At 40.5% G+C, this 25,478-nt stretch overlaps 2 protein-coding genes across 15 annotated transcripts in view; one reads left to right on the forward strand and one right to left on the reverse strand.

The window, feature by feature from the left end:
- LOC129776148 (SH2B adapter protein 2) overlaps positions 1 to 14,632 on the forward strand; it is a 36,196-nt gene extending 21,564 nt beyond the window's left edge. For 9 of the 11 annotated variants that reach the window (XM_055781592.1, XM_055781587.1, XM_055781595.1 and 6 more), the window contains exons 4-6: positions 34 to 270; positions 336 to 1,310; positions 13,879 to 14,632. In XM_055781592.1, the coding sequence (XP_055637567.1) occupies positions 34 to 270; positions 336 to 1,310; positions 13,879 to 14,106 (1,440 nt within the window). In that variant the 3' untranslated portion in view covers positions 14,107 to 14,632. Of the gene's footprint in view, positions 1 to 33; positions 271 to 335; positions 6,893 to 13,184; positions 13,459 to 13,878 lie in introns of those variants that run through there. The other 2 variants (XR_008743061.1, XM_055781596.1) reach the window with 2 other exon arrangements.
- The window catches only part of LOC129776152 (DDB1- and CUL4-associated factor 12 homolog), a 33,190-nt gene continuing 17,178 nt past the window's right edge, over positions 9,467 to 25,478 (reverse strand). Inside the window, exons 5-6 of one of the 4 annotated variants that reach the window (XR_008743062.1) lie at positions 18,178 to 18,420; positions 17,974 to 18,112 (exon numbers count right to left, since the gene is read on the reverse strand). Coding sequence is in view for 3 of the 4 variants with exons in the window: in XM_055781603.1 (XP_055637578.1) it covers positions 14,930 to 15,027 (98 nt within the window). In the remaining variant the exon portion in view is untranslated. Of the gene's footprint in view, positions 9,591 to 11,483; positions 11,516 to 14,914; positions 15,028 to 17,973; positions 18,113 to 18,177; positions 18,421 to 25,478 lie in introns of those variants that run through there. The other 3 variants (XM_055781605.1, XM_055781606.1, XM_055781603.1) reach the window with 3 other exon arrangements.

Raw genomic sequence — 25,478 nt, forward strand, 5'->3', positions numbered from 1 at the left:
GGCTCGTGAGTAAAAACACACTTCTCTTCGCAGGCACTTTTCCACAAACAGCATTCGGATGAGGTGGAACTATCCGGGAGTCGATCGAACAAAACCAAACTAGCCAAAATTGTGGTCGAGTGTCGCAAGGAGGGAACGGTTAACTACCTAACGCCGGAAAGCCTGGAGCAGCCGAGCAATTCCCACAAGTGGGAAAAATGTAAGCTGTTGCTGGTGAAAACCGTCGGCGGTTATATGCTCGAGTTTTATTCTCCTCCAAAATCGCAAAAGGTTGGTGTTTGTTCAGTGTTTATTTTTGTGTTCAGTAGAGGATTTAACAACATACTTCTCAACAGCCTCGTAGCGGCGTCTTTTGTTTCCTGATAACGGAAGCACGTGAAACAACTGCCCTAGAAATGCCGGATCACGAGAATACATTCGTGCTGAAGGCGGACAACAATATGGAGTATGTGATTGAGGCTCGCGACACCGACGATATGCGCAGCTGGTTGGCAACGATACGCTATTGCATGCGTAGCACATCAACATCCCAGTTGCCACCGACGTCGGATTTGAACGTGACTATGAATACCTCGATATCACATGGTGGCGGCGGTGGTGGTGGTGGTCCTGGAGGAGGAACAACCAATACTGCGGGGCTGTCCGGCACTTTGGCTAATGATGTTAATAATTTAAGCTTGAACCAGTCCGCACTAAATGCCGTACCCACTATGATGGCTCCAGAGCTACCCCCACGACGACTGGATGATAGAATATCTTCTTCGTCGAACTTCGAACTAACAGAGGGTGACCTGGAGCAGACGCACGAGACTGATACCGATCTGACGGCAATGATGCGTGAATATCCCTGGTTTCATGGCACGCTGGCTCGATCTGAAGCTGCCCAGTTAGTGTTGCACAATGGTATTTCTAGTCACGGTGTGTTCCTGGTCCGACAGAGTGAAACCCGCAAGGGGGAATTTGTGCTCACATTCAACTTCCAAGGCAAGGCAAAACACCTGAGGATGACACTGAACGATTTGGGACAGTGCCGAGTGCAACACTTGTGGTTCCCTTCGATAACCGAGATGCTGGAGCACTTCCGACAGCATCCGATTCCGCTTGAATCCGGTGGAACAGCTGACGTTACCCTGACCAACTTTGTGGTGCTTCCTTCCCACGCAATGGCCGCCACCACACAGTCGAACAGCAATAACTATTCGACCACTACTATCGGGGGTAGCGGTGCAGGCGGCGGAGGAGGAACTGGTGCGGCCGGTGCAGGGTCAGGGATCGGAACAAATGCTAACCCGAACACCAGTCCGAGACATGTGAGATAGTAGACATCTTTTTGTGTCCTTACTTCTTCTTGCTCTGCGTTTTAAAATTTTCTTTTGCGCCTATTTATATGTGTTTGATGGAACAACAACAAAAACAGACAAAACCATTTAATATTAATATTCGTTAGGAAACGAACCAAGTGAACGCGCAAAACACGAGACCGTAGACTTGTGATGGTGAATGATTGCACGGCGATTTTTGGAAAAACAAGTCTGGGAAAACTAACCCCTAATTGAAGGGTTGTGAGAGAGAGGTGCGAAAGTTTGCTTCTGATATATGGAGTATAGTAGTGAACTTTTAAGGAAGATTAAAGGGAAGCTATCGATGCGAACACCATCGAACACTGAAAGGAGTTTTGTTTTGCATTTCTTCTTTCACGTTCTTTCACGCGAAAACAGCGCTACCAAACAAATATCAAAATTATCCAGATAGATTAACCTTTAACGAACAGGTCCATTTTTCTAGAACGATGACCAATTGGTCCAGAGCGAGAAAAGGTGCATAATCAATATCGCTTCATTGGATTGTACGCATGTACGCATGACTTCGTTTCTCTTTCTTCTACCAGATAGTGCTTCGTAAATGACAATAACAAACTTTATTGACCGTATACAAAAATATGTATTTACACTGAATGCTCGGAAAGGAATGTTCCAGATCACGCTGCATGCATGAAAAAGGGATAACCTAACAGAATTCCTGAAATATAATGGAATGCCCAATGTATGACTGCATTCGATTTTTTTAGAATATTAACAATGTCGCGGGTATGGCGGCATTCGTTTGCTAAGGGTTAACACAACTTAATGGGTCTAGGTTGTCGGGTTACACAACCGTGTGACACCAATGCAAATTCGACCTTGACAATTTATCCCATTTCTACACATTTCTACAAACATATTCGTTGCTATGGACACGGTGATAAATAGAAATTTCAATTCCATTTTCGTTACTTAGAGAGTAACTACGTTTTTCATTCTCCTGCGATAGGTTATGGACCCAGCAGCGGAGCAAACGTGATTTTATTAAACGGTCAATTATAGCGAGAAGTGATGGTAGGGAATCGATTTGCGCTACAAAAGCTGAATAACAGCGACTATCCAGCCTGGAGCTTCAAGATCGAGTTGTTGCTCGTTCGGGAGGATCTTTGGTGCTACGTGGAGCCGGCAGTAAAACCGGAAACGAGGGTACAAACAACGTGGGATGTAGGTGACGTCAAGGCAAGGGCCACCATCGGACTCCTGGTCGAAGACAACCAGCAACGGACTGATCGCAGATCGACGACGGCCAAAGCCGTATGGACGGCGCTTCAAAACCGCCACCAGAAAACCAGTTTAACGTCGAAGGTGTCGCTCCTAAAACGTATTTGCGACAAGCGTGTGCGGAGTTTTTGTTCAAGATGAAGGAGTTATTCTCCCGTCTGGTCAACGCTGGCCGGATGCTGGTAGAAAATCTTACGGTTGCGATGATCCAACGGAGTCTCCCTAGCTCATTCGACACTTTAACCACAGACCTCGAAAGTGGTTCCGACGATGAACTAACATTGGAGTTGGTGAATTGGAAGCTGCTCGACAAAGCGGCGAAACGACAAGGTTTCAGTTCTAGTTCGACATTGAAAGTCAGCCAAGACGGTAAGAAGAAAAAACAATCGTTTGTCACTACTGCAAGAAGCCGGGACACAAGCAGAGCGAATGCCGGAAGATGGTTCGTGACTCGGAGAAGAGATCCAAAACTACTGAGAAACCCTCCAACAAGAAAGAATCCGTGTCCTTCGCCCTAGCTGCAGGAGGAGCAGTAGAACCAAACCATGGGTTGTAGATTCCGGCGGAACGCGATATACCATCGCTGATCGAAAGTTTTTCCGAGAGCTGCGTGAAAGTGAAGTAAAATTTGTTAACCTGGCTGACGGCAAGCAAGCGGTCATACATGACGAAGGTTCCTGCGTCATCGAGTGCGCTGATGAACGAGGTTTTCGTCGGTAAGTTACATTAAGTTTCACTCTATACACCCCAAGCCTGTTCATCCGTACAATCACTCATTCAGAAGCAAACAACGGTCGTTTTCGATGCTGCTGGTTGACGTCTTCTACATGAAGAAACTGTCGTCGCCGTGGCGCGCCTTGAGGAAGGCCTGTACCAAATCAAGCAACCGTAAGATACTGTAATGGTAACGGGCGGTCACCACAATAAAGATTGCACGCACGTCTGGCATCGGAGATTCGATCATCGGGACCTGAAGGCTATCGAAATTTTACAGCAGGATGATCTGACGGATGGTTTAACTATTTACGAATGTGGCGTTGATGAAAACTGCGCATGCTGTTTGAAAGGTAAAACTTCTCGCAGTCCTTCCCCGAGCGAATCCAAATTTAGATCAAAAGCGCCAATGGATCTGGTGCACACGGACGTTTCCGGTCCGGTGGAGGAGCAATCGATCAGTGGTTATCGATATTTTATGACCAAGATCGACGACCACAGTCGCTATTGTGTACTCTACCTACTGAGGAAGAAATCGGAGGTCGCAATCAAAATCGAGAAGTATGTTGGGTTTGCCAAATTTTTTTTCGGGTGGACTCCCAAAGCCATACGCTCGGATTAAGGCGGTGAGTTCAGCGGAAAGCAATTGCGGTCTTTCTACAAGCGCGAAGGGATCTCAGTCCAGTAGCCGCTGGCTACAGTCCACAATATAAGGGGAATGCGGAGCGGAAGAACCGCTCGCTTATCGAAATGGTACGGTGCATGCTATTCGATGCACAACTGGATCAACGATACTGGGCAGAGGTGATCAAAACCGGTATCTTCAAAACGTCTTGCCTACGGAATCAACCGACGTTACACCATACGAGCTTTGGAACGGTGTAAAACTAAAGGTCGACCACCTGCGAATCTTCGGTTGCACAGTGTGGGACCACAATCCGAAGGCAAAGAGAAAGAAGCTGGATATCACCACACAGAAATTGATTTTTGTTGGCTATTCAACCGAACACAGCTTATGGTTTCCTCGGCACAGCCACACGGAAAATTCATGTGATCCGCGACGTCAAGTTCATTGAGAGCGGCACGGACACTAATCCAACGGTTGAACTGACAGCAAGCAATCAAGGTGAGGAGGTGGCGTTTGATTTTCTGCAACGAAAAATTCCGAACGAACCCGAAGCACAACCGGAGGCTGCAGAAAACGCTGAAGAGGAATGCGAAGTTGGGAGCCATTCGGAAGACTATTTCTACGGTTTCAGCGATGAAGATATTCTACTTAGAGAGGAAGTCAACATCGAGGAAACAAAACCAAGGCGATCTGCACGACTTATGAAAGGTGTCCCGCCCCATCGATTTGACGATGTCACCAACGTAACGAAGCAGGTAAACGAAGAACCCCAAAACTACTCCGAAGCGATCAATAGTCCGGAGGCAATTGCCTGGAAAGCCGCAATGAAGGAAGAAAATCAAAGAAGATGGTACTTAGGAGCTCGTACAACTGCCTCAAGATCGAAAGGCGGTAGGTTGTGAGTAGACGTTTAAAAGGAAAGAGGACGAACACGGACGAGTGGTGCGGCACAAAGCACGACTAGTCACCCAGGGATTCGCACAGAAATTCGGCCAAGACTACGACGAGGTATTCGCTCCCGTCGTCCGTCAAACAACTCTTCGAACAGTCCTCTTTTTGGTCAGTAAGCAGCAGATGGTGGTCAAGCATCTCGATATCAAGAACGCCTATCTGTATGCGGAGCTGCAAGAAGATATGTATATGAAGCAACCCGCTGGCTTCGATCGACACGACGGCATGGCATCTCAAGCGCAGCATCTACGGGCTCAAGCAGTTCGCTCGAGCATGGAATAGGAAAATCGACGGAGTTTTCAAGTCCATGGGCTTCCGCCAGGCTGAAGTCGATTTGTGTCTGTGTACAGAAAGGTGACCTAAATCCTCATATAAGTGGACGATATGGTCGTTGCCTGCAACTCCGAGGAAGATTTTGAGGAGATTCGCCAAAAGCTCCAGCAACACTTCAAGTTATCCTGTTTAGGCAAACTCAAGAACTTCTTGGGGATTCACGTGACGAGGGACGGTGACCATTGCACTCTCGATCAAACGAGTACATCGAAACGCTGATTTGGACACGATGAAGTAAAACCGTCGAAAGTGCCGATTGATCTCGAATACCTCAAGCAAAAGTAGGAGTAGCATAGCCTATAAACACGTCATTCCGTAGTTTGGTAGGCTGCTTGTTTTACGTTTTGGTCAACACTCGGCCGGACATTTGCGTATCCGTCTCACTGCTGGGCAGAAAAGTTACAAACCCAACAAACCGCGACTGGACCGAAGCCAAGAGGTTCCTTCGATATCTGAAGACTACACAGAAACATCGTCTGCACCTGGGATCCGGATGCGGCGAGATGGAGTGTTCTCTCCTCGACGGAGGCCAAATTCGTAGCGTTGGCGGACGGATGTCAGCAGCTGATGTGGTTTCGAAAACTACTGAACAACTTACGGCAAGTTCAAGCGGAACCTATTATCGTATGGGAAGATAACCAGTCGTACATAAAGATCGTCGAATCCCAGCCTCTCGAGAGACGTTCCAAACCCATAGATGCAAAGTACGCTTTCACAAAGGATCTACACCAGCAGCAAGTCATTGATCTGCGTTATAAGCCAACCGAGCGCATGGAGGCCGACATCATGATGAAGCCGTTGGACCGTGTGAAGCTAGACAAACACCGAACTGCCATTGGAGTCAAAGATCCAACCGAGACATCGCACCAGTATCGTTGAGGAAGAGTGTCGGGTTACACAGCCGTGTGACACCGATGCAAATTCGACCCTAACAATTTATCCCATTTCTACACACATACTCATCGCTATGGATACGGTAATGAATAAAAAAATGCATTCCATATTCCTCACTTAGAGAGTAACTACGTTTTTCATTCTACTCCGTTTTTTTTCATTATCCTGCGATAAAAATTAGGGGACTTATTTTCTTGTTAGGAAGTTATAAGTCAGACACGTATGTCCGTATGTCTCTCACGAAAACGTGAGAGAATTCGTTGTTCATTCGTGTTGGCTCCGTCCTTTCACTTGCCGGTTAGGTATTTTATCTTACGGAACTGCAAGTTCCTTTCCCGATTCCATTCAACCTCCCAAGTGAGGAGAATGGTTCCTTCTTCAAATGAGGTCCTTACTAGAGACTGCTAGATTTCGGATAGCGTTGAAGGTAGAACTGCATTTGCATTTGTGTCAACAGGTCAAGGCTCCGTCACCACTGATATATTAGTCGGTTGCTTCTCAAAAAAAAGTAAAAAAATACCAACATAATTGAAAATGGATTGCGTTCTTCAGAACATGAATTAGTAGCACTCCCAACAATCAAAAGGTATGATCTAGAGTTTTCCAAAAATAGTTGTTCAATCATGACTTTCGCTTACCGTAAGTCTCCTCTCGAGTATCATGTTAAACATGAGATTTACACACGCTTCATTTTAATGTTAATACATGTAGAGCTCGTACAGTCAAATACATACGTGTTTATATTGTTATTCGACCCTTCCACGGAATATAAATGCATACAAAAAGGAAACAAACGTTTTACCTTTGGTTGCATTCGTTCTTCAAACATATTAGGGAAATGTGTCGTCATTTTGTGTCTCACGACCGAGGCAGCTTAGGAACACACATCCATATATATACACACACACAAACCCAATTTGAGATTATAGTTTATGCATGCGTAATTTAATTGTTGTAGCGAGTCAGCAAAATGATGGAGAAATTGGAGAAAAACATCCTTCCGATTTGATTCAGTGGTAGGGCATAACCAAGTGGTACGGTATAACCAAAACGAAAGCACTAAACGTCTCCAAACAGCCAGAATCAGTTACGAGAATAAAGAAACAAAACACAAAATAACGACAGAGTAAAAGTCAAACGGAAGCATGAGCATTTTAACTTATAATTTAACTACATTTTGTTATTATTTCGCCTAAGAGAACATCCGTGGTCTACTACTTTGCTAAACGTTTAAATGTTGTTCAAAATGTGTCTATGTGTATGTGTGTGTATGCCAGAATTGTTGAAATCGAGCTGATATCAATAAGCTCTAATGGCGCCAGCCATATTTGAATAGGGATTAGTCTTGACCACAAGGAACTAGTGTACCTATGAGTAGTAATTTGTTCTGTTTCGTACAATTATATAATGAAATACTGTCGGGGATCACAAATTGGATTGAATAATTTGGACGACAACTCTCCTATTCCTTGCTGCATCTTTTGGTTCTTCCAACATACAGTAAACATTCGCTAACTGGGCGAAAAGGTAAGACCAGTTATCGACATTCGCGTTTTAACTGGTCCGGCATGTAAAACGTCAAATACAATCGAGGGGAACTTCAATAAATTGTTTAATTCGCGTTGATCATGAAATTGGATAAATAAAATGATTCCAATGGAAGTTTCGCATTGAATGCGACAACAGGTATGAAATATAATTTGAGGATATTATTTTTCTGTAATTTAATCAATGTTTTTGTCAGCGAAAATAATGTCAATTTTCATAACATTCCAGATTACATTCGAATGCCCCTCACAGCAAATCTTACATTTGAATATAACGTCGATGGTTTACGAAATTATATTTTTAAAGTGGTCCAAGGACCACTTAACGTTTGCCCAGTTAAAAAGCAGACCAGTTACACCAGGACCAGTTAGTGAGCGATTACTGTATAAATAGATAACACTCAATACATAGCACTTTTCTCCTTAAATATATCACACACGTTTATTCGACAACTACATAAAAACACAAAAAATAAAGTTTGATAGACAGAAGCGGATTGCTATGCTTTTGATCGCTCTGAGCAATCTTAGCAATGTTTTTGATCGGTCAGATCCACTTCACTTGCTGTAACTGTCCACCAGTAAAATAATTTCCAAGCTAGATTATTCGAGCTGTTGATGTATTTTTCTAATAGTAGCCAACAAAACTACAACCGGATCAAATTTCGATCCTCATGATTACCCAGTGAACTGTGGTGAAGTCTTCTAACCACACTGTTCTCAATTTAGCCGGAACATCGATACGATAGGCGATAACAGAATTCCTTTCTCATTACTGAGTTTTCGAATACTAGATTACAAACTCAACTACTCGACCCAAAACTTGTCTATTTGCAATAACTTGCTTCATTAGAGATCGTACTTCAACTCAAATGAAATTCAGGAAACTTACAATACTATTATCAATCTAAGCCTTTCACCAGAAAACGTAACAAGAAATCTGTTGGGAGGTTGTAAGCCCCTTTCACATGACGAATCTCGTAATCGTAGTTTGGCAGTATTATAGCCCACCTCTGTGGGCCTCTTTGGAATTTGCTATTTTCGTAATACCCTTTTAGGCCAAACGAACTAATCAATGGCTTATGATTTGTCATGATTTCATGTAGATCAGAAAGGTAGTTGTTCAGCTCGTTGATTTTATAGTAGATTGCCAGTGCTTCTCGATCATTCACGGAATATTCAGAGGAACCTTGAATGAGCCTAGCAACATTTTGTCAATGTTGAAACGGTCATAACTAACCGAAAAATAAATTTATGCAGATGCAACTGGTTACGTAACGTAATTACTATTTGGTAATTGACCTACTTTTGCTGGGCTCATTCTTCGCGTTCAACTATCCCGCTACCGCAGATTGATGCATACTGAGCGTAGGAATCTTTTGACGCTGAGATGGCGGCTGCAGAAAGCGTTCGTCTCGGGGTACAAGATTTTGAGCGTTAATATCTCTTTACAGATTGAAGGAGGTGGTATGACAAACAAATCATTCCAACAACAAACGGTGTTCGAGTGATATTTGTTACTTATTGGCCCAAAATCTTTCACTAGTTCAAAAACTCTGAAAGCAAACTTTTGGAAACTAAAATAATCTATAAATATGAGCACGTGCTCGAAAAAATCACTCAGTCATGTTTATTCAGTGTTTTATGCATGTAGTCGGTTGGGAGCAAAAGTACTACAACCATCGTGCTCGCCTTGGCCAAAACCGTTGCTTCTTTGCTACCGTGTTGAACGGACGGGCAATTTTTTTCACTTCAGGATGTATTTATATAAAAGATATAACTCACCCCAAGTTTTTCCATAGTTCCGATAAAATCCCTGCGCAATGCGTCAGAGTGGTGCTCACGATGGTTCCGTAGTGCTTTTAATTCGACCACGCACGATGCTGAATCACGTGAGATGTCAGGGTTCCAAATGTTATAAGGTTTCTTGTTTTTGTTTGCCTGTAAAATATGTTTTTCGTATCATATATTTTATGAATACATTTAGTTGACGTAGTACAAAATTGTTTCATGTTTTGCTAAAAATTATAGGTATCTTTTATTTTTTGTCATGAAAACTTGAAACTATTGAAAACTTTGAGAGTATGTACCGTGAGTACATTATGTAGATGTGTATTTACTAATATGATTGGCAGTTATGTAGAATTAACCATCCAGCAGCTGGTCCGAATTTGACAGTGAACTGCTCCGGAATCGACCCCTCTGTTGTCTGGTCTCGTCTCAGGAGTGTATGATGTTTTATTCTTATCCCAGACCTACTTTATGTAATAAACTGCTGATTTTGACACGCAAATTTCTCTGGTCTGAAATCCATGAGCAGGAATATTAGGTGGAGCAGATGGTAGAGTTTGCGAGCGTAGTGTGCGTGATAGCATGCGCTGCCATAGCTACTTTTCACATCGTGACGTCAATATTTGCATTTACAACATCCACAACTTCGAAACACTATTTTCAGCAAGCAAGTTTTTTATCAATTAAAAACGGATCTTTTTTTGAGCTTCCACTGAATATCAGTATAATGTGACAGTGTGCAGTGGATATTCGTGAAATTATGCCGGAAAATATAACAGCAACATTTCATTGAAAATGCTGCTATTCCTGACGAGAATACAACTTCTCTCTGGAGCTTTTTGCTTGTTAAATGATGTAAGTCACAATACAATTGTTATATACTAAAAAGATTCTCCTACAAGATTTCATGAGTAATTTGGCTCACAAGTTAATGGAACCGTGAGTTTTTTAACATTGTTTTGTTTCTTCATATTAGACTTTCCGAGATTTCGCACTGCACACAAAAGAGACAGTGTGCTTTGCGTTATCCAGTCTCGCATCTCACAAAGTCATTGGGAGCTGTCTGCAACAAATGAGCGAGGCAGAAGGCAGCCGAGCGAGCAGACTTCCAGATTAATGAGATTAGCAAAAATTTAGTAATGTTTAGACCTAAGATAAAATCAGAAAAAAGGAGATCTTTTACGGATCAATTTTCTGTGCAATGATGCTGTTCAGCAAATGCGTGATAATATTGCACCTGATTATAAAATGAAACTTTGAAATGTTTTCTATGAGTAAAAAAGGAGCACATGAAGGAGAGCATGGCATCTCCATGTCATGGCTTCGTTTTTGGACGACGAAGAAGAGTAAGAAGCCAATTGTCTGATCTTGTCTTAGGTTTAGACCAGAAGTGGGCAAAGTGTCGCTCTGTTAGAGTGATCCGCCTATCTGATGTGTAAATGTTTTTTGAACACATACGAGAGCAGCTGTTTTTCATGAAATTTTACCGTAAAATGGAAAAGTACGAATTTTTTCGATGGAAAAACATTGTGTAGCGTGGGTACCCAGCAAACATTAAATCGCATAACAAGCGTATATATATATATATAACATCATATGCCCTAAAATTTGGTTGGCATATAATGCGCCTAACTGGCATATGCATGCAAAAGTGGAGGCCATATACATACATGGCAAAAGCTTACCGAATTTGTTTGGATGAATATGCAACTTTGACCGGCTATAATAGCGATTATGTTGAAATTGAATTGCGATCTAATATGAATATATTCATGAATTGTCAAAGCACCAAATACGACTTTTGTCATACTCATATACGATTTATTACAGACATAGAAAAAAAAACAAATGGCGCAAAATATTTTCGTAATTTGTTTATTATAGCCTCACGAATCGGCATTTTAATATATGAGTATTTATGTTTGTAGAAATAATAATTATTTGATTGACTAGTGCTGGAAGTGGAATATGAATGTTTAAAATGGCACAGATTGATGTTTGGTGAAAACTGCACCGATATGGGTTCGAACTCCGGTCGTCTGGATTATCATCCACCAGCTATCTCGCGCGGCTATCTGAAATTTAATTCAACAGCGGTTAAAACATTCGAGTGCATCAGCATTTCATTGACATTTCAATATGATGTAATATGTTCTTTATTAGGATCTAATATGATCTACTGTTTCATGATTTTCTTCAACATGCAACACGATTTACTACAGTACTGAATCGATTTAAATTATACGCTTATACGACACACAAACTGCATCAGCGTAATATACGCATATAATGCGGATTAAATATATTTTACGACAATGTACATCATAAAATTGATGTTTATTATACCGAATTGCGACTTAATTTGATAATGGTATATAAAATCGAGTTTTTACGTTTATGCGATTTCAAATATACACGATACATACTTTGATTGATATTATATGCGATTATGATTATGATTTATTCGGATTTCTTGTAAGACTTGGCACGTGCAAAATTATATGATTTAATGTTTGCTGGGTAAATACCACATGTCTAAATGTCGTCTCGGTGGAATATCGTAACATTTTGTTCTTATCTTGAGCGAGCATGTTAGTGACGCCGCTGTCATCGCATTGTTTTGTGTCAATAAATTAGGAAAGTGTGCGCGTAACACTTGTGTTTATTATTTTTGTCATCACTGTATGGACTTTTTAAAAGTCTTCAATTAGGAGCGTTTCATTTGGATAGTGTTCATTATTTCTTCTGCTGTAAAACTTTGAAAATTAACGACGGAGACGAAGAGTTAGAGCACCAATCGCGATCAATCTTAAAACACTCTCTTTCATAACTATAGAACAAGCAAAGTAGTAGTAATATAATTTATTCGTGTAAACTATCGATTAGCTTGATGATATTCGTTAGTATTTTTCGAACTCACTGAAATGGTCGAAAAAGCTTGCGAAAGGTGAAATTGTAATCTTTGTTGATTATTTAATAGCGAAGATTCCGATGGTATTCCCCGTATGGATTTCGAAAATCAGCAGTGTTTTTGTGAAAGAGTGAGCGAGTGTGCTGTTACTTGAAAATAATATAAAGTGGTATTTAGGAATGTTTTGCTAGATTTTTTTTGGAATTTTTGTTTGAAATAGTTTTGATTATCATTCCGAATTAGTTCCTTAGAGCTGTTGAAAATTGTACTAACGCCAAGAACCGAAAGCCGAAAATCATTACAGCTAAGTTTAGAAAATTTTTTTTCAGTTTCAGCCTCAGGGATTTTAAATGAATTCATTCGCATTCGAATTTGAATGCTGAGTCTGGAACTGAATCCGCAATAAATATAATACAGCCATTCCATGCCAAACCGATATGGTTTGGCATGGAATGGCTGTATTATATTTATTCTAAGTTCTAAGATTTGGGTGAAAATTGGTAGTTTTATTCCTTGTCGTAAAATATTAATCCCATGTTTTTTTTATATTTTTCCATAATGGTGGCCATTTCCATTTTAGAATGGTCTGAAAAATCAAATTTCTCTCCTTTTTTTCAAGAGTTCATAACTTTTGAAGTACTGGACCGATCTAGATGATCGACATACCAAATTAAAGCCAATTAGCTAGACTTGCCTTTGTAATTAAATTTGGTAAATTGTTTATACATGATTTGAAGACAGAGAGCGCGTTATTTTTTTCTAGAAATCTCAGGCCTTTTTACGACGCGCGATTAGCTTCGGAATACCTTCATTTCTCTTGGTTGTCTTTTCAGACTATTCTTTGATGTACTATGCGCAACTAGCCGCGAATTATATCATGGACCAGATTGATTGGAGCACCCCGGCTCATTGAAATACATTCGATTTAAAAAAAGTGATTATTCCATGCGATGGATCAATATGACGCCAGCTAGGAGTAACTAAAAATAAGCATGCTTAATCAATCTATAATGAAGAAATCATAAAACAACTTTCAACAATTCTGGCACACACACCTACTAGGGATGTATTTTTTTGGCTGACTATTGCCCTCACACAGTTCTTATGGTAAGTAAAGTTACCCTTTTCCTACAAGTTGAAATGCTTTCCTAATGCTTTTTATATAAAATGCTACTAACTTCCTACTGACATCAAAAACTCTCTAAAGGTACATTCTCACCGAACGGAACGTCAACGTCAAGACGGACGGAACGGAACGAGAATTCTCACGAAGCGAAACGTGAACGTCACGGAATGGAACAGCAATTTAGCGTCAGTTAACGCAACGTGATGCATCACCATAGCATAAAATTTGTGGGTCTATGATACGATGTTCACGTTAGGTTGCCGTTCCTTTCCGCAATATGTTGACGTTTCGTTGGATGGGAATCAACTTGAACTCAGTACACCTCTGACCAAAATCCACAATCTTTTTTTTCTATCTCCCCTCTGGTATTGGTTCTGCAAAATGTGTGTGTATGCTCGCAGCCCTTACATGTGATCACTATGAATGGCAGCGTGCGTATTAAAACCTGCGATCTAGAGCTGTCACAGCAAACTATCCACACCCACGAGATGCCGACGGTAGGACAGAGCGGCGGAGCAACAAGTGGCGTAACTGGCGGCCAAGTGTCCTCGGGAGGCCAGCCCGGAACCTCACCAGCCGTGGGCGACGATGGCCAGCGAGCAGTGGATAATCAGTACAGTTACGTCTGAAATTTCCGCTGTCACAGATCGAGGGGTGATACGTTCGGTAAGAGAATCGTAGGAATTGGAACTACTGCGAAGAACCTCATGTTTTGCCAGCACTTTTTATAACACTGTAATACATCGCTGTAAAAAAACAAATGGAAATACATGGCCAAAGCTATGCACCCACTATTACCCACGAAATGAACAAATTGTGAACATGAGTTTACTATTCAACAGAAGCATATGACTTGTATAGATTAGCGCTTTGAATTACCATCAAAATGGTATCTCTCGGTTGCCATTCTAGCGGAATACTTCAGCAAAAGTTTCATTAGCTTAGAAAATTAAACACACAAGTTGATCATACCCAGACGAAACGAGCCGGCTTAACGAAATTAACGAGTAGGAGATATACGAAATACATTTGTAATTTTTGAAACAAATAATCTACAAATAGAACGATGTATTCTTGTTACCAAAATGTTCTATGTCGTGCTCAGCCTTGTGTTTACTACGAGCAAATATATTATTGAATGCATTTTAGCAAACATTTATGTATTGTTGTTCTATATAGCAAGCTACAAACTACCATATAGAAACTCTCACTATCTCACTACCACTCGGTTATAACTAATTAATGACAGACATTAATTCGAACTCATATAGAATATCTCACCAACGTAAGATCCATATTGGTTTGTACGAACTTTGTTGTTTCGCGGGTCATGTCCGAAGTTCATGAAGCATCTGGTACGCGTATTGGGTTGTCCGGAAAGTTCGTGCCGCCACCACCGATGATGACCAAATCGAAACGCTGATCAAGAATGGTCCTCGTGGATTAGCAGTTTCACCACAGATATTCAAAATCACCGTTCATGAGCATCTGGTGAACCGTGGTTATGTAAATCACGGCGATGTATGGGTTCCAACAGGTACTGTTTCCAACTGTGAACGCAGTTAGAGAAACTTAGTTAAATTTACCAAAGTATTGTGACATTTCTTTCAAAACGGAAATTATTCCTAAAGTGCTGCAACTTTTAGTGGGACGCAGAATGATGAATCTGGTGAATGCGTCAATGATACCAAGTACTTGAGTATTCTGTCTTTTGCATTTGGGAAAGGCCCACAGTAATCTGCATGAACTACCCAGAACGAAACGGCTTGTTTTACGTGAATGTGGATTTGAATTCGCGTTTCATCCTTTCCTCGCTTATTAGCTGCACACTCAATACAACATTTCACATACTGTTTTATAAAAGCATTCATGTTCTCGAATCAAAAGTCCTGGTTTACCAACTCAATCGTTTTATGTATGCCAGGGTGACCCATGTCATCATGCAACGATTTGACAACATGGAAACGAACGTTCGTGGGAACTACGAACTTCAATCCATGTGAAGTATCACGAAATATGCGTCCCTTGACCAATGTGTAGTTCTTCACAATATCGTTCTCGGAAATTAATTGTCCTTCTAACATTTTCCTTACTTTACAGATTTTGCCATCCTGCAATTGAAGTGCAGCCACTCAATCGAAATAATCCACATTAATTCCCATCACCTGCTCGTTTTCTTGAACGTGCCGCACGACGTTCCTGCTTAGGCTATCAACGTGATTCATCTGTCGTCCCGAGCGAAACTTTAAATCGAACGAAAACTCTTGGATGGTTAACCACCAGCGCGCAATTCGAGTATTGAGTTCTTTCTTGGCACGTGTTAAGGCCAACGACTGACAATCAGTATACACGGTGAAATGCTTATTGAGTAGATAGTATCGGAATTTTTTCAAGCTTTCCACCACGGCTAATACTTCTAGCTCATAGCTATGATAACGAGATTCAATATCAGTTGTCGCTCTACTGAAATACATCACCGGCTGGGCTTCACGGTTTTCGTTTATCTGGATAAGTATTCCTGTCAATCCAAAACTGCTTGCATCACAATGAACTTCAAGTTCGAACGTGGGGCAGTATAGTGCCGAAACTGGTCGTCGAGTTAACGCAAACTTGAGGCTTTCGAACGCTTTCTGTTCAGCTTCGCCCCAAACAAATTGCACTTTTCCTGTAAGCCTGGTAAGCGGCGCAGCGATTTGTCCGTAATTCTGTACGAGGCGACGGAAATATCCTGTAAGACCTAGGAATTACCTAACAGCTCTAACATTCTCAGGTACAGGAAAGCTCTCAACAGCTTTAGTCTTCGTTTCACCGGGTATAACGCATCCTTCAGCAACGACATGTCCCAGATATACAATGGATCTTTTGAAAAACTCGCACTTATTCAACTTGAGTGTTATTCCTGATTAAGACACCTCGACCAGGAAGCGTTCCAGCAATTTCACGATTTCATTTTCCGTTTCTGTAGCAATCACTACATCATCCATGTAGAACGAAATACCTTCATCCTTCAATGGTTCTACGATCTTGCTCATTACTCAACAAAATACACTGACGGAATTAGAAAGCCCAAAAGGTACGCGTTTGAATTGATATTGTCCATCTGGCGTTACGAAAGCCGTATATTATTTTGAATTCTCAGCCACACCAATCTGAAGGTTGCCACACATCATATCTAACAATGTGAATATGCGTTTCCCACACAAATTGTGGATTTTTTCTTCTACACGATTAGTAGGAAAGTACTCCTTTTGAATTATAGCATTAAGCATACGATAATCCACACACATTCTATAGCAACCTGTTTTCTTCGGGACGAGTACCACGGGACTAGCAAACTCTCCTCTCACAGAAGTGTACGCTCGCTACCTAGATCGAGGAAAGCAGTCAATTGAACACCGTTGATGATGGCAATTTTTGAGTAAACCACATTATTTACATGGTGGTGCGGTTCGATACCACCTCGGAACGAAAATCCTTCCTGCGAGGACATTTTCGTGCCAAGTGATCCTCGGAACGACAAATGAAACATTGCCTCTTGTGAGTTACCGGTGTCCATGTAGTGCTTCTAGATGGACCTGGTTTTGGCCCCGCTCTGAATGGAGTCTTGTTACGTGGTGTAAAGTCCATGCGTTGTCTAGTATCCAAGAATTTTCTGTACGGGGTTTAATTTACTCCTAACATTCCACTCGCTTCGGAACCTCGTTTTTCGTTATCCTTCGTTACGCGTTCTATCCGAATCAATGCATTCACTGCGGCAATGTATCTGCAGGATCTTGTGCCATAACCGCGCGAGTAGAAGCATAGGGAAGACCCTTAATTAGATAGTGCTTGATAAGCTCATCAGATAACCTTATTTTCCGGCACAAGGTCACTGTTTCATGGAAGTACGACTCAACTGACTGTTCAGGTTTTCGTTTTAGGTTGATAAGCTTCTTGTGGATTCCAGCCGTGTCAATAACAGTTGGGAAATTTTCCAGAAACTTCTGCTTGAACAGCTCCCAGGTTCGAAGCTGCTGCTTGCATCCATCGATCCAAAATTTTGCAAGTCCTTTTAGACGCATACATGCTATACAACAATGTTCGTCTAGGGTCCCACCCGAATATCTCGGCCATCGAATCAATTTCGTGTATCCATTCCTCTGCTGACTGGTTACAGTTATTGTCAGGATCAAATTCCGAGATAATTACTTCTATTTCATTTGCTCGCATAGCAAGGGCTATATCCTGAGCTTCAGCAACGGATGGCGTTGATCAACTCGTACTTTATTCCTCAAATTCATATTCACACAACTAGCGATTTGACCACCGGCAAAATTATCACTAAACACTTTCAAACTATACCAACGTTCGGATATGATTCAATTTATTCTGTTGAAAATTTGTGCGTCTGATTCACCCGAGTACAATTTTGCAATGGCGCTACACGCTTTCAGCGTCGGCTTGGTTTTTCTGTATCACACGCATACTGACTCAATCTCTCATTCAGCGGTATTATATACACGTATCGTTTACTCACACATATTCTCTCTCAGCTCTAACAAGCAGCGTTGCCAATGGTCCAGTTTAAACTAGATTCTTCCAGTTTTTTTCCTTGATCCAGTCATCCAGTTTTATCCAGTTTTTTATATGTGTGCTCTAGTTTTATCCATTTTATGTAAAATAAATTTACAATGATATATATTATCTCTCCCTCCACTTACCTATTCCTTGAGCAATTTTTTTTGACATTTATCGTTCGACCTTGGATCGATCTCTCTTTTCTTACATAGTCAACTCAGTATTGCTTATATCTCCGAATTCAAGACGGTTAGCACGCAGTGCATGTAGTGAAAATATACTGTTTTTCAGTCGTGTTTGATGTACCTCATGGACTTCTGCGACGGGCGAGGTTGCTATTTGGTTCTTCCCATTTCGTTCAATTCGTCGGTGTTTTGTCGAAAATGCTAAAACGAAAAGCAAACCGAATGCTGGAAAATTATCAAACTACTTCAAAAACAGGTTATCACTCAATTTCTATCTTATTTAACAGCCTACCCAATGAGCTACACTTTGTTTCAATTTATATAAATTTCAGATGTTGTAGGTCCTCCAAACCATTCTGAAGTTCAAACCTATTGATCTACCATAAGAGGTAATATTTAAGGATACCCCATTTTGATCTTCATACTAAAATTTGGGTTGGACAAGTTTCATATAAGAAGTAAATTGCCAATGAATAATACCAAAAAAAATGAGAGAAATAGCTTCTCAATGCCAAAACTTGGTAATTTCAATTTCAAAGTAATACTTGAGCAGTGTTGTTTTGGCATTGGATGTGCTCATTTGAATATTGAAATAAAATTATGGGAAGTTGCTTATGGTATTTTTCTTTGGTGTTTTACCTCGTATCTTATGCTAATCCGTACCTTTTTGGAGTAACTATTCGCAGTTTTGCGACGATCTTCTATCAGCAATTTTATGGATATGAAGCGATAAATGCGAGACTCTTCAAGTTTTGCCCAAATAAAACCGTCCCACAAATATCATTTCACAGTAATTACAGTTACAGTTTTATGAACTCTATATAATTACTATCCGAAACTTCAAAGAAAATTTTATTTCTTTAGCATTGGAATGGATAAAAAAATAATTTTATATAAATCATAGCCAATCTTCTTAAAGTAAAACGGTTCTTCAGGATCCAGTTTTCTTCCAGTTTTTTTGAGAGCAATCTTCCAGTTTTTTCAGTAATATTATTGGCAACCCTGCTAACAAGTATTATCTCTCAACCAACACAACCATGGGCACCCATATCATACATCTCGCATTCATCAATCCAAAATACACAGGTATTTGTAATCATATCAACGTCTCAATATGGGAACTTTTCAAAACTCCACAAATACCACTTCATCAGATTACAATATATCTTACAATATACATCAAGCGGTCATAACTGATGTGCACAAGTTTCAATTACCTTTCATATATTTTACTACGCCATATTGGATACACGTCAATCTGGGCTCACATACGAATTATACTGAACTAATGATCAATAAATCCATACTAGTAATGTAACACTCCAGCGTTAGAAATCCCACTTCTGAAATGTAAACGCAGTTAGAGAAACTTAGTTAAATTTACCAAACTAGCCGAGCCCCGACCTTCTACTACCACTATGGGAATGAGAAAAGAAAGTAAAATTAGGCAGTATGTTCCTAGCTCTCCCCAAATCGAGTTGTGGTTGAAAAAGGCCGGGGCTCGGCTAGTTTGGTAAATTTAACTAAGTTTCTCTAACTGCGTTTACACAGCTATAGAAATAAAAGGCAGCGATCCAAGATAAACGCCGAGAATTCTGACAAGCGTCTTGAACCTTCAGGTCTCAGGTGTTTTCAGGTTCTACCTAAGAGCATGAATTTTTACTTTTTGGACAGCAAAAAAGTACCCTGACCAGTTTTTCGTCGAAAAATCAAGCTGGTTCTGAGAAGATAGAATTTTCAAGCTGCGTGAGAGATGGCAAAATAGTGTCCAACAAAACGGTACATATATAGTTAACTGAATGCATGTCTACATAAAAAATATGAAGCTTTTGATTTTTCCCATAAATCGGCACGAGCTTCCCGGACAGTCGAATACAATTAGGCAAAGAAAATACTATTCGAACTCGGATGTGCAACACATCGCCAACGCAGGAGAATCGAAACAAAACATATTGGTAAAGTGACGCTACCATGCTGCTGTAATTTATATCGAATGGAAATTTGAGACAGATAAATCAATAAAAACCCAACCAATTGATGTTGCTTTATACATATAAACATTTTTAAAGCGGATCGGTTTTATCTTTTGATTTTACAGCTTTGGAGCAATTTGGCTCTCTACTGAAGTCAATATTGGCACTGAATATGTGCAACAAGTGCAAATAAAACATCAATGTTCATCCTCCGAAAGAAAATATTGAGAATATTCCAAAAACATCCTCCATGCTTTGCCAGACGCAGGGTGGCCACAGAGTTTTCTGTTTTGAATTCTCCGTTTTGTCTTTCTGATCTTTTTTTTTCAAGTTAATCCCTAATAAGGCTGTGACAACTATACAGCTATACTGAAAAACCAACTAAGTAAAAAAAGCTTTCCAGCATGTAAAGCAGTATCTTATAATAATGATGATAGACCCACCTCATTCCCATACAAAGTTTGAGCTGGGCTAGTTATCTTGAAGATAATTAATATTAGATTTTTCCTTTATAGCATCAAACTAGAACGAAATAATGAAAAAAACAGGCTGGTTTTGTCACAGACATAGAAATTTCACCAAATGAACAAACTGAGGCGTGAGCGCATCCGACCAGGAGTTCAACCCGATACCTATGTCGGTATCAACCGTTGATTTACAAGAGAATTTCAGCTCTACTAAAGCTTGATTCATTTAGAAATTGGAATCTCAAATCAGTCAAACCTTTCATGAATTTCCGCTCAACAATTGCCTAATATTTTTCGATTAGGTGGAATGCCCTTATAAATGTCTTTTCCAATGTAATTGACCCCTTTGTCACGGTACCACTGAGGCGCCTATCGACTGTAGTGGCAGCTTGTCAAATCTGGTGGAAACTTCCCGAAACTTTGTGATCCTTGATAGAAGGAAGGAGACTTTTCTGCCGGGGCCACAAAAAGGGCAATTCAAGATCAAGCTGGTCCGTAAAACATTTTTGACACAACAAAAAAGCGGTAGAATTATGGACAGTCTTGATACTTCTTTTGAAGTCCGGATGGTTTTTCTTTGTTTTTGATTCGTGTTGTGTCGACTACCTCAACGTACGATATTATATGGGAAAGCTTGTCTAGTCCTGCTACTTGTTGATTTTCTGCCCACCTAACACTGCAACTAAGTCAATATGTTTTTGAAGAACATCCTTCAGCAGGTGATCAATCTTCCACTGGTTCCTGCATATCCCGCTTAATAAACGGCGTTTATACGACTCATGGACAACATGAAGGCCGCTAGTGTCGGGTAAGCTGAACGAACTACTCTGGCGCATAAGCAATGCGCCAGAGTAGTTCGGAAGACAAATTATTGAAAAGCCGCCAACTCACGCCATTTTCATTGGTATTACATACTTAGTTGAGATTTCTTATGGCAAATAGCACGCCTTGGATGTATTCTCTAGAATACACGTGACCACAGTGCAAGTCGGAATAACATTCTTTGACGAAAAATCCCCCGACCAGAACGAGAATCGAACCCGAATCCCCGGGATGATAATGTTTGACGCTAACCACTCCGCCACGGGAGCATCTATGATACCATGGACACTTGATTTTTTACCAGAAATCCATTATGTCAAGCGTATTATACAGTTTACCATTAAGAATACATTCAATGCGTGCTATTCGACCTATTCTCTACTGAGTACTAATAAAAACGAAACAAGTAATACCTACTAGGGATTGCATTACCGTGCCAAAATTTCAATAACCGGTTACTCGGTAATGAAAATTTCATTACCGGTAAAACCGGTAAATCACCGGTAAACAAAATACTTTGAAATGAATCCATTCCATGGCTTTTATTGTTACTAATTAGATAACAAACAAACAAAACATTTAGCAAGTTTTTGCTACTCAGTTTTTTGGCTAAAATAATACTTGAGGACACTAAGGATGTTAATTGTGTCGTCTCCTAATCTAGATCGAATCTTATTAACGAAATTTCCAGAAGCGGAGAAGGCACGTTCAGAGTCCACTGATGTTGGGCGTACAGTACGAAGAGCATCAAATACAATCGTCATGTATTTGCCTCTGATGTTCTCTGCGTCGTAGTAGGAAAACTCTTGTCTGAGGGTCTTCATCAATACGTTTGTAGACGTTGTGTTGGAGCTGGACGTTAAAACCTTTGACTGTTGCAATCGTCGTTCCAGTTTTTCCTTGATGCTCAAATTTTCTGCAGGTTCTGCATCGTCCAGTGGCTTTTCCTCCTGCTGTTTACCAGCTACTGAATCAATACCATCTTGGTCAAATTTCATCAGGTCACGCACAATCTCAAATGCCTGCTTGATCATTGTAGTCCGTGACGTTTGATAGAGAACGCCAAAGTCACCATTAGCTGTGTCACCACCACGAGCAGAATGATTATTCATATATGCGAACAAATCTGCATATACGAAACGTCTTTCTGTAATCCTTTCAATCAGGGCTTCAAGCAGCTGCTTCGAAATTTCTGATGGTTGATCCGATACCTGTTCTAGCATAAATTGCAATCCGACGTCAGCTTCGTAAAGAGTGCAATTCTTCCGGCATAGCAGTTCAACGGCGACCAGAACTGGTTCGAGGGCATCAACCAATTCCTTTATCGCTGTCAGTTCTTGATCGCTGAAGCTTATATTGTGCTTCGTTTTCAGATCGAGTATCGATTTTTGAACTGAAGTTCGGAGGTAGTAGAATCGGCGCAACATTGCCAGAAGACTGTTCCATCTAGTTTTGCAATCAAGGAGCAAACAAATATCCTTCCCGTGGTCCGCGGTGACATGCTTCTGGAGAACTTCGTCGTTTTTAACCGGAGATTTTCTGAAGAGCTTCACCGTTTTTCGTACTTTTTGGATTGTTAGACAGTATTCGGGCTTAATGATACATTCATCGGTTTCCTCACTGTTGATCGCGAAAAAATCGGTGATATCATCATTATCGTCGTCATTTTCTGTGTCCGACCCGTTATAATCGGCAAAATCTGCATTGAACGGAAAATTTATTTATGTTTTATCATTTAATTTATTTTTTACAATTATTACCTGAATACGAAGTTGAATTGGATTTTTGATACAACACGTCTGTGACCGCTAGATGAACGCCATGCGCGAGACAAACTTGATGCGCAGCTGGTATGAGGCTTCCAACTTTTTTCATGACGGACGCCCCATCAGTCGTGACACCCATTATGTCCTTTGTTGTCGATATTCCATATTGGGATGTTTTCTCAGAAAGTAAGGTAACACACCGTTCCGCGTTCATTGAGCCTTCAACACGTTGCAGACCGAGGTTCCAAGTTTTATCGGCCGAATGAGCATTCACGTTCATGTAACGCCGATTTCTAATCGAAGTCCATTCGTCGAAGGTTAGGCTTAATTTTCCCCCGTCCTTTTTGATATTTTCAAACTCTTTCCGATACTCGATGACGACTGTTTCGAAAAATGTCTTGACTCGTTGGCGAATTCCATTGCTGGTTCGAGGAATGTCCGAAAACCCACGAGCTACCAGCCCTTGCCTGATGTCTTCCGAATTGCAAATAGTGCTGAACGGTATTCCATCTTTAGCTGCCAATCTAGCTAGAACAGCATCCAAAGGGCTTGACTTGAAGAAATATCGGATGATACTCCTCTTCTTGGCTTCGGGTCCGGATGTTGATGGAACTTCTTTAGACGGTTCCGGAATGGCAGATGCAGGTCGTTTGTCCAGTAGTATTCCATGTTTCAATCGGAGATGAGCTTTACATCCACTTGTGCTTGAGCCTTCACACTTGATGATTTTATCACACTTGACACATTTTGCAATCCCTCTGTTCTGTTTACCTCGTAAAAAGTACTTCCATACTGAGGTTTCCGACAATCCTGCCTTCACTTTTCCTTCAAAATCCATTTTATCTAACAAAACTTGTTTCGTTCTAACCAAAATCTCGTGCGTGTTAAAAAAAAACAAATGAATGAATTCACAACAATCGATGTTTTTTCGGTATGAAAGCGGTGAGACAGGCACAATGTTGATTCATCATCTCTTTCATTCGTATGCTGCTGGTGATATGTCACGTCAAGCACTCATTCATGTATACAGCGAATGGAAACGATGGAAACGAGAAAGACAGAGAAAGACTTTTGTGCCTCTAGCCATGTTTACATGTAAGTGTCGATATCTTCTCCCGTATGGGTATCGACACTGACGCAGCCGTTGTGTTTTCCCGATCTTATTTAGATTCTCGAGTAAAATTTTAAAGCGGCATAAAGGCAAATATTATTTATGGTGAAAAAATAAAAATTACCGAAATAACCGGTTGTTGATTGTAAAATTACCGGTAATTCGGTAATGAAAAATGGTCCGGTATTACCGGTAAAACCGGTAACGGTAAAACCGGTTAACAATCCCTAATACCTACGTTGAGACGGTAAAAGTTTCTCGGGAAATATAACGATCGTCCGAAAAGCACCGCGTCACCTAGAAAAACCTCTGTATGACAGTGAGAAGTTATATAGTTTCCGGGAATGAGCGTCTTCGAAAGAGGGAGGGAAGCAACGTTCGGCGTCCAAAACAAAACATTTGCCGGAATAATTTTTATCTTTTCTCTTTTTTCAAAGGAGAACGAAGCATTTTTTCGAGTCCTTTTATAGAAAGAGAAAAATAGGGAGGGAGAGAGAGAGAGAGAGAGAAAGAAAGAGAAAAATAGAAGGCCTGATCACGAACGTCACTTCACGGTGAAAACGGAGTGAATTGTACACAACCTTATTACGCCTGCCACTGTGTGTGTAGAATCCGGAAGACAACTTTGATGAACTCGGTGTTATTATGAATACCACGTTACTGTCATGTCACGGAGAAAAACAGGTATTTTTGTGACTTGTGTTTTAGATGGTGAAAGCTAGGCACGCAGAATGGAATAAGTTTAATTTCATATTTATTTAGCTTTTTTGTCAACATTTTGAATCTAGTCTTGTGTTGTTTAGGAAAGAAAAGATAAACAAACAGTAATTTACTCTCTTGGTGGCATTTTTGGACGGAATCCTGACGTATCCAGAGAACGTAAATTTGTTTATTTCGACTAGGACGATTATTATGGTTGGTTATGTATAATATTGATTTGTTGATATTTTGAGTATTGAATAATAACCGTGAAGTTTTTCCAACATTCTAGAGCAGGTTTTTTGTAATTTAAACATTCGTATGATAGTTATAACGGACGATAGTTGTAAAGAATAAGGCCATTATTTTTTTCATTTTCAAGTAATAAATATTCTCAACGATATTGTTTTGAAGATATGCT

This window comes from Toxorhynchites rutilus, chromosome 3 (genome assembly GCF_029784135.1).
Source record: "Toxorhynchites rutilus septentrionalis strain SRP chromosome 3, ASM2978413v1, whole genome shotgun sequence".
Classification (NCBI taxonomy): domain Eukaryota; kingdom Metazoa; phylum Arthropoda; class Insecta; order Diptera; family Culicidae; genus Toxorhynchites; species Toxorhynchites rutilus.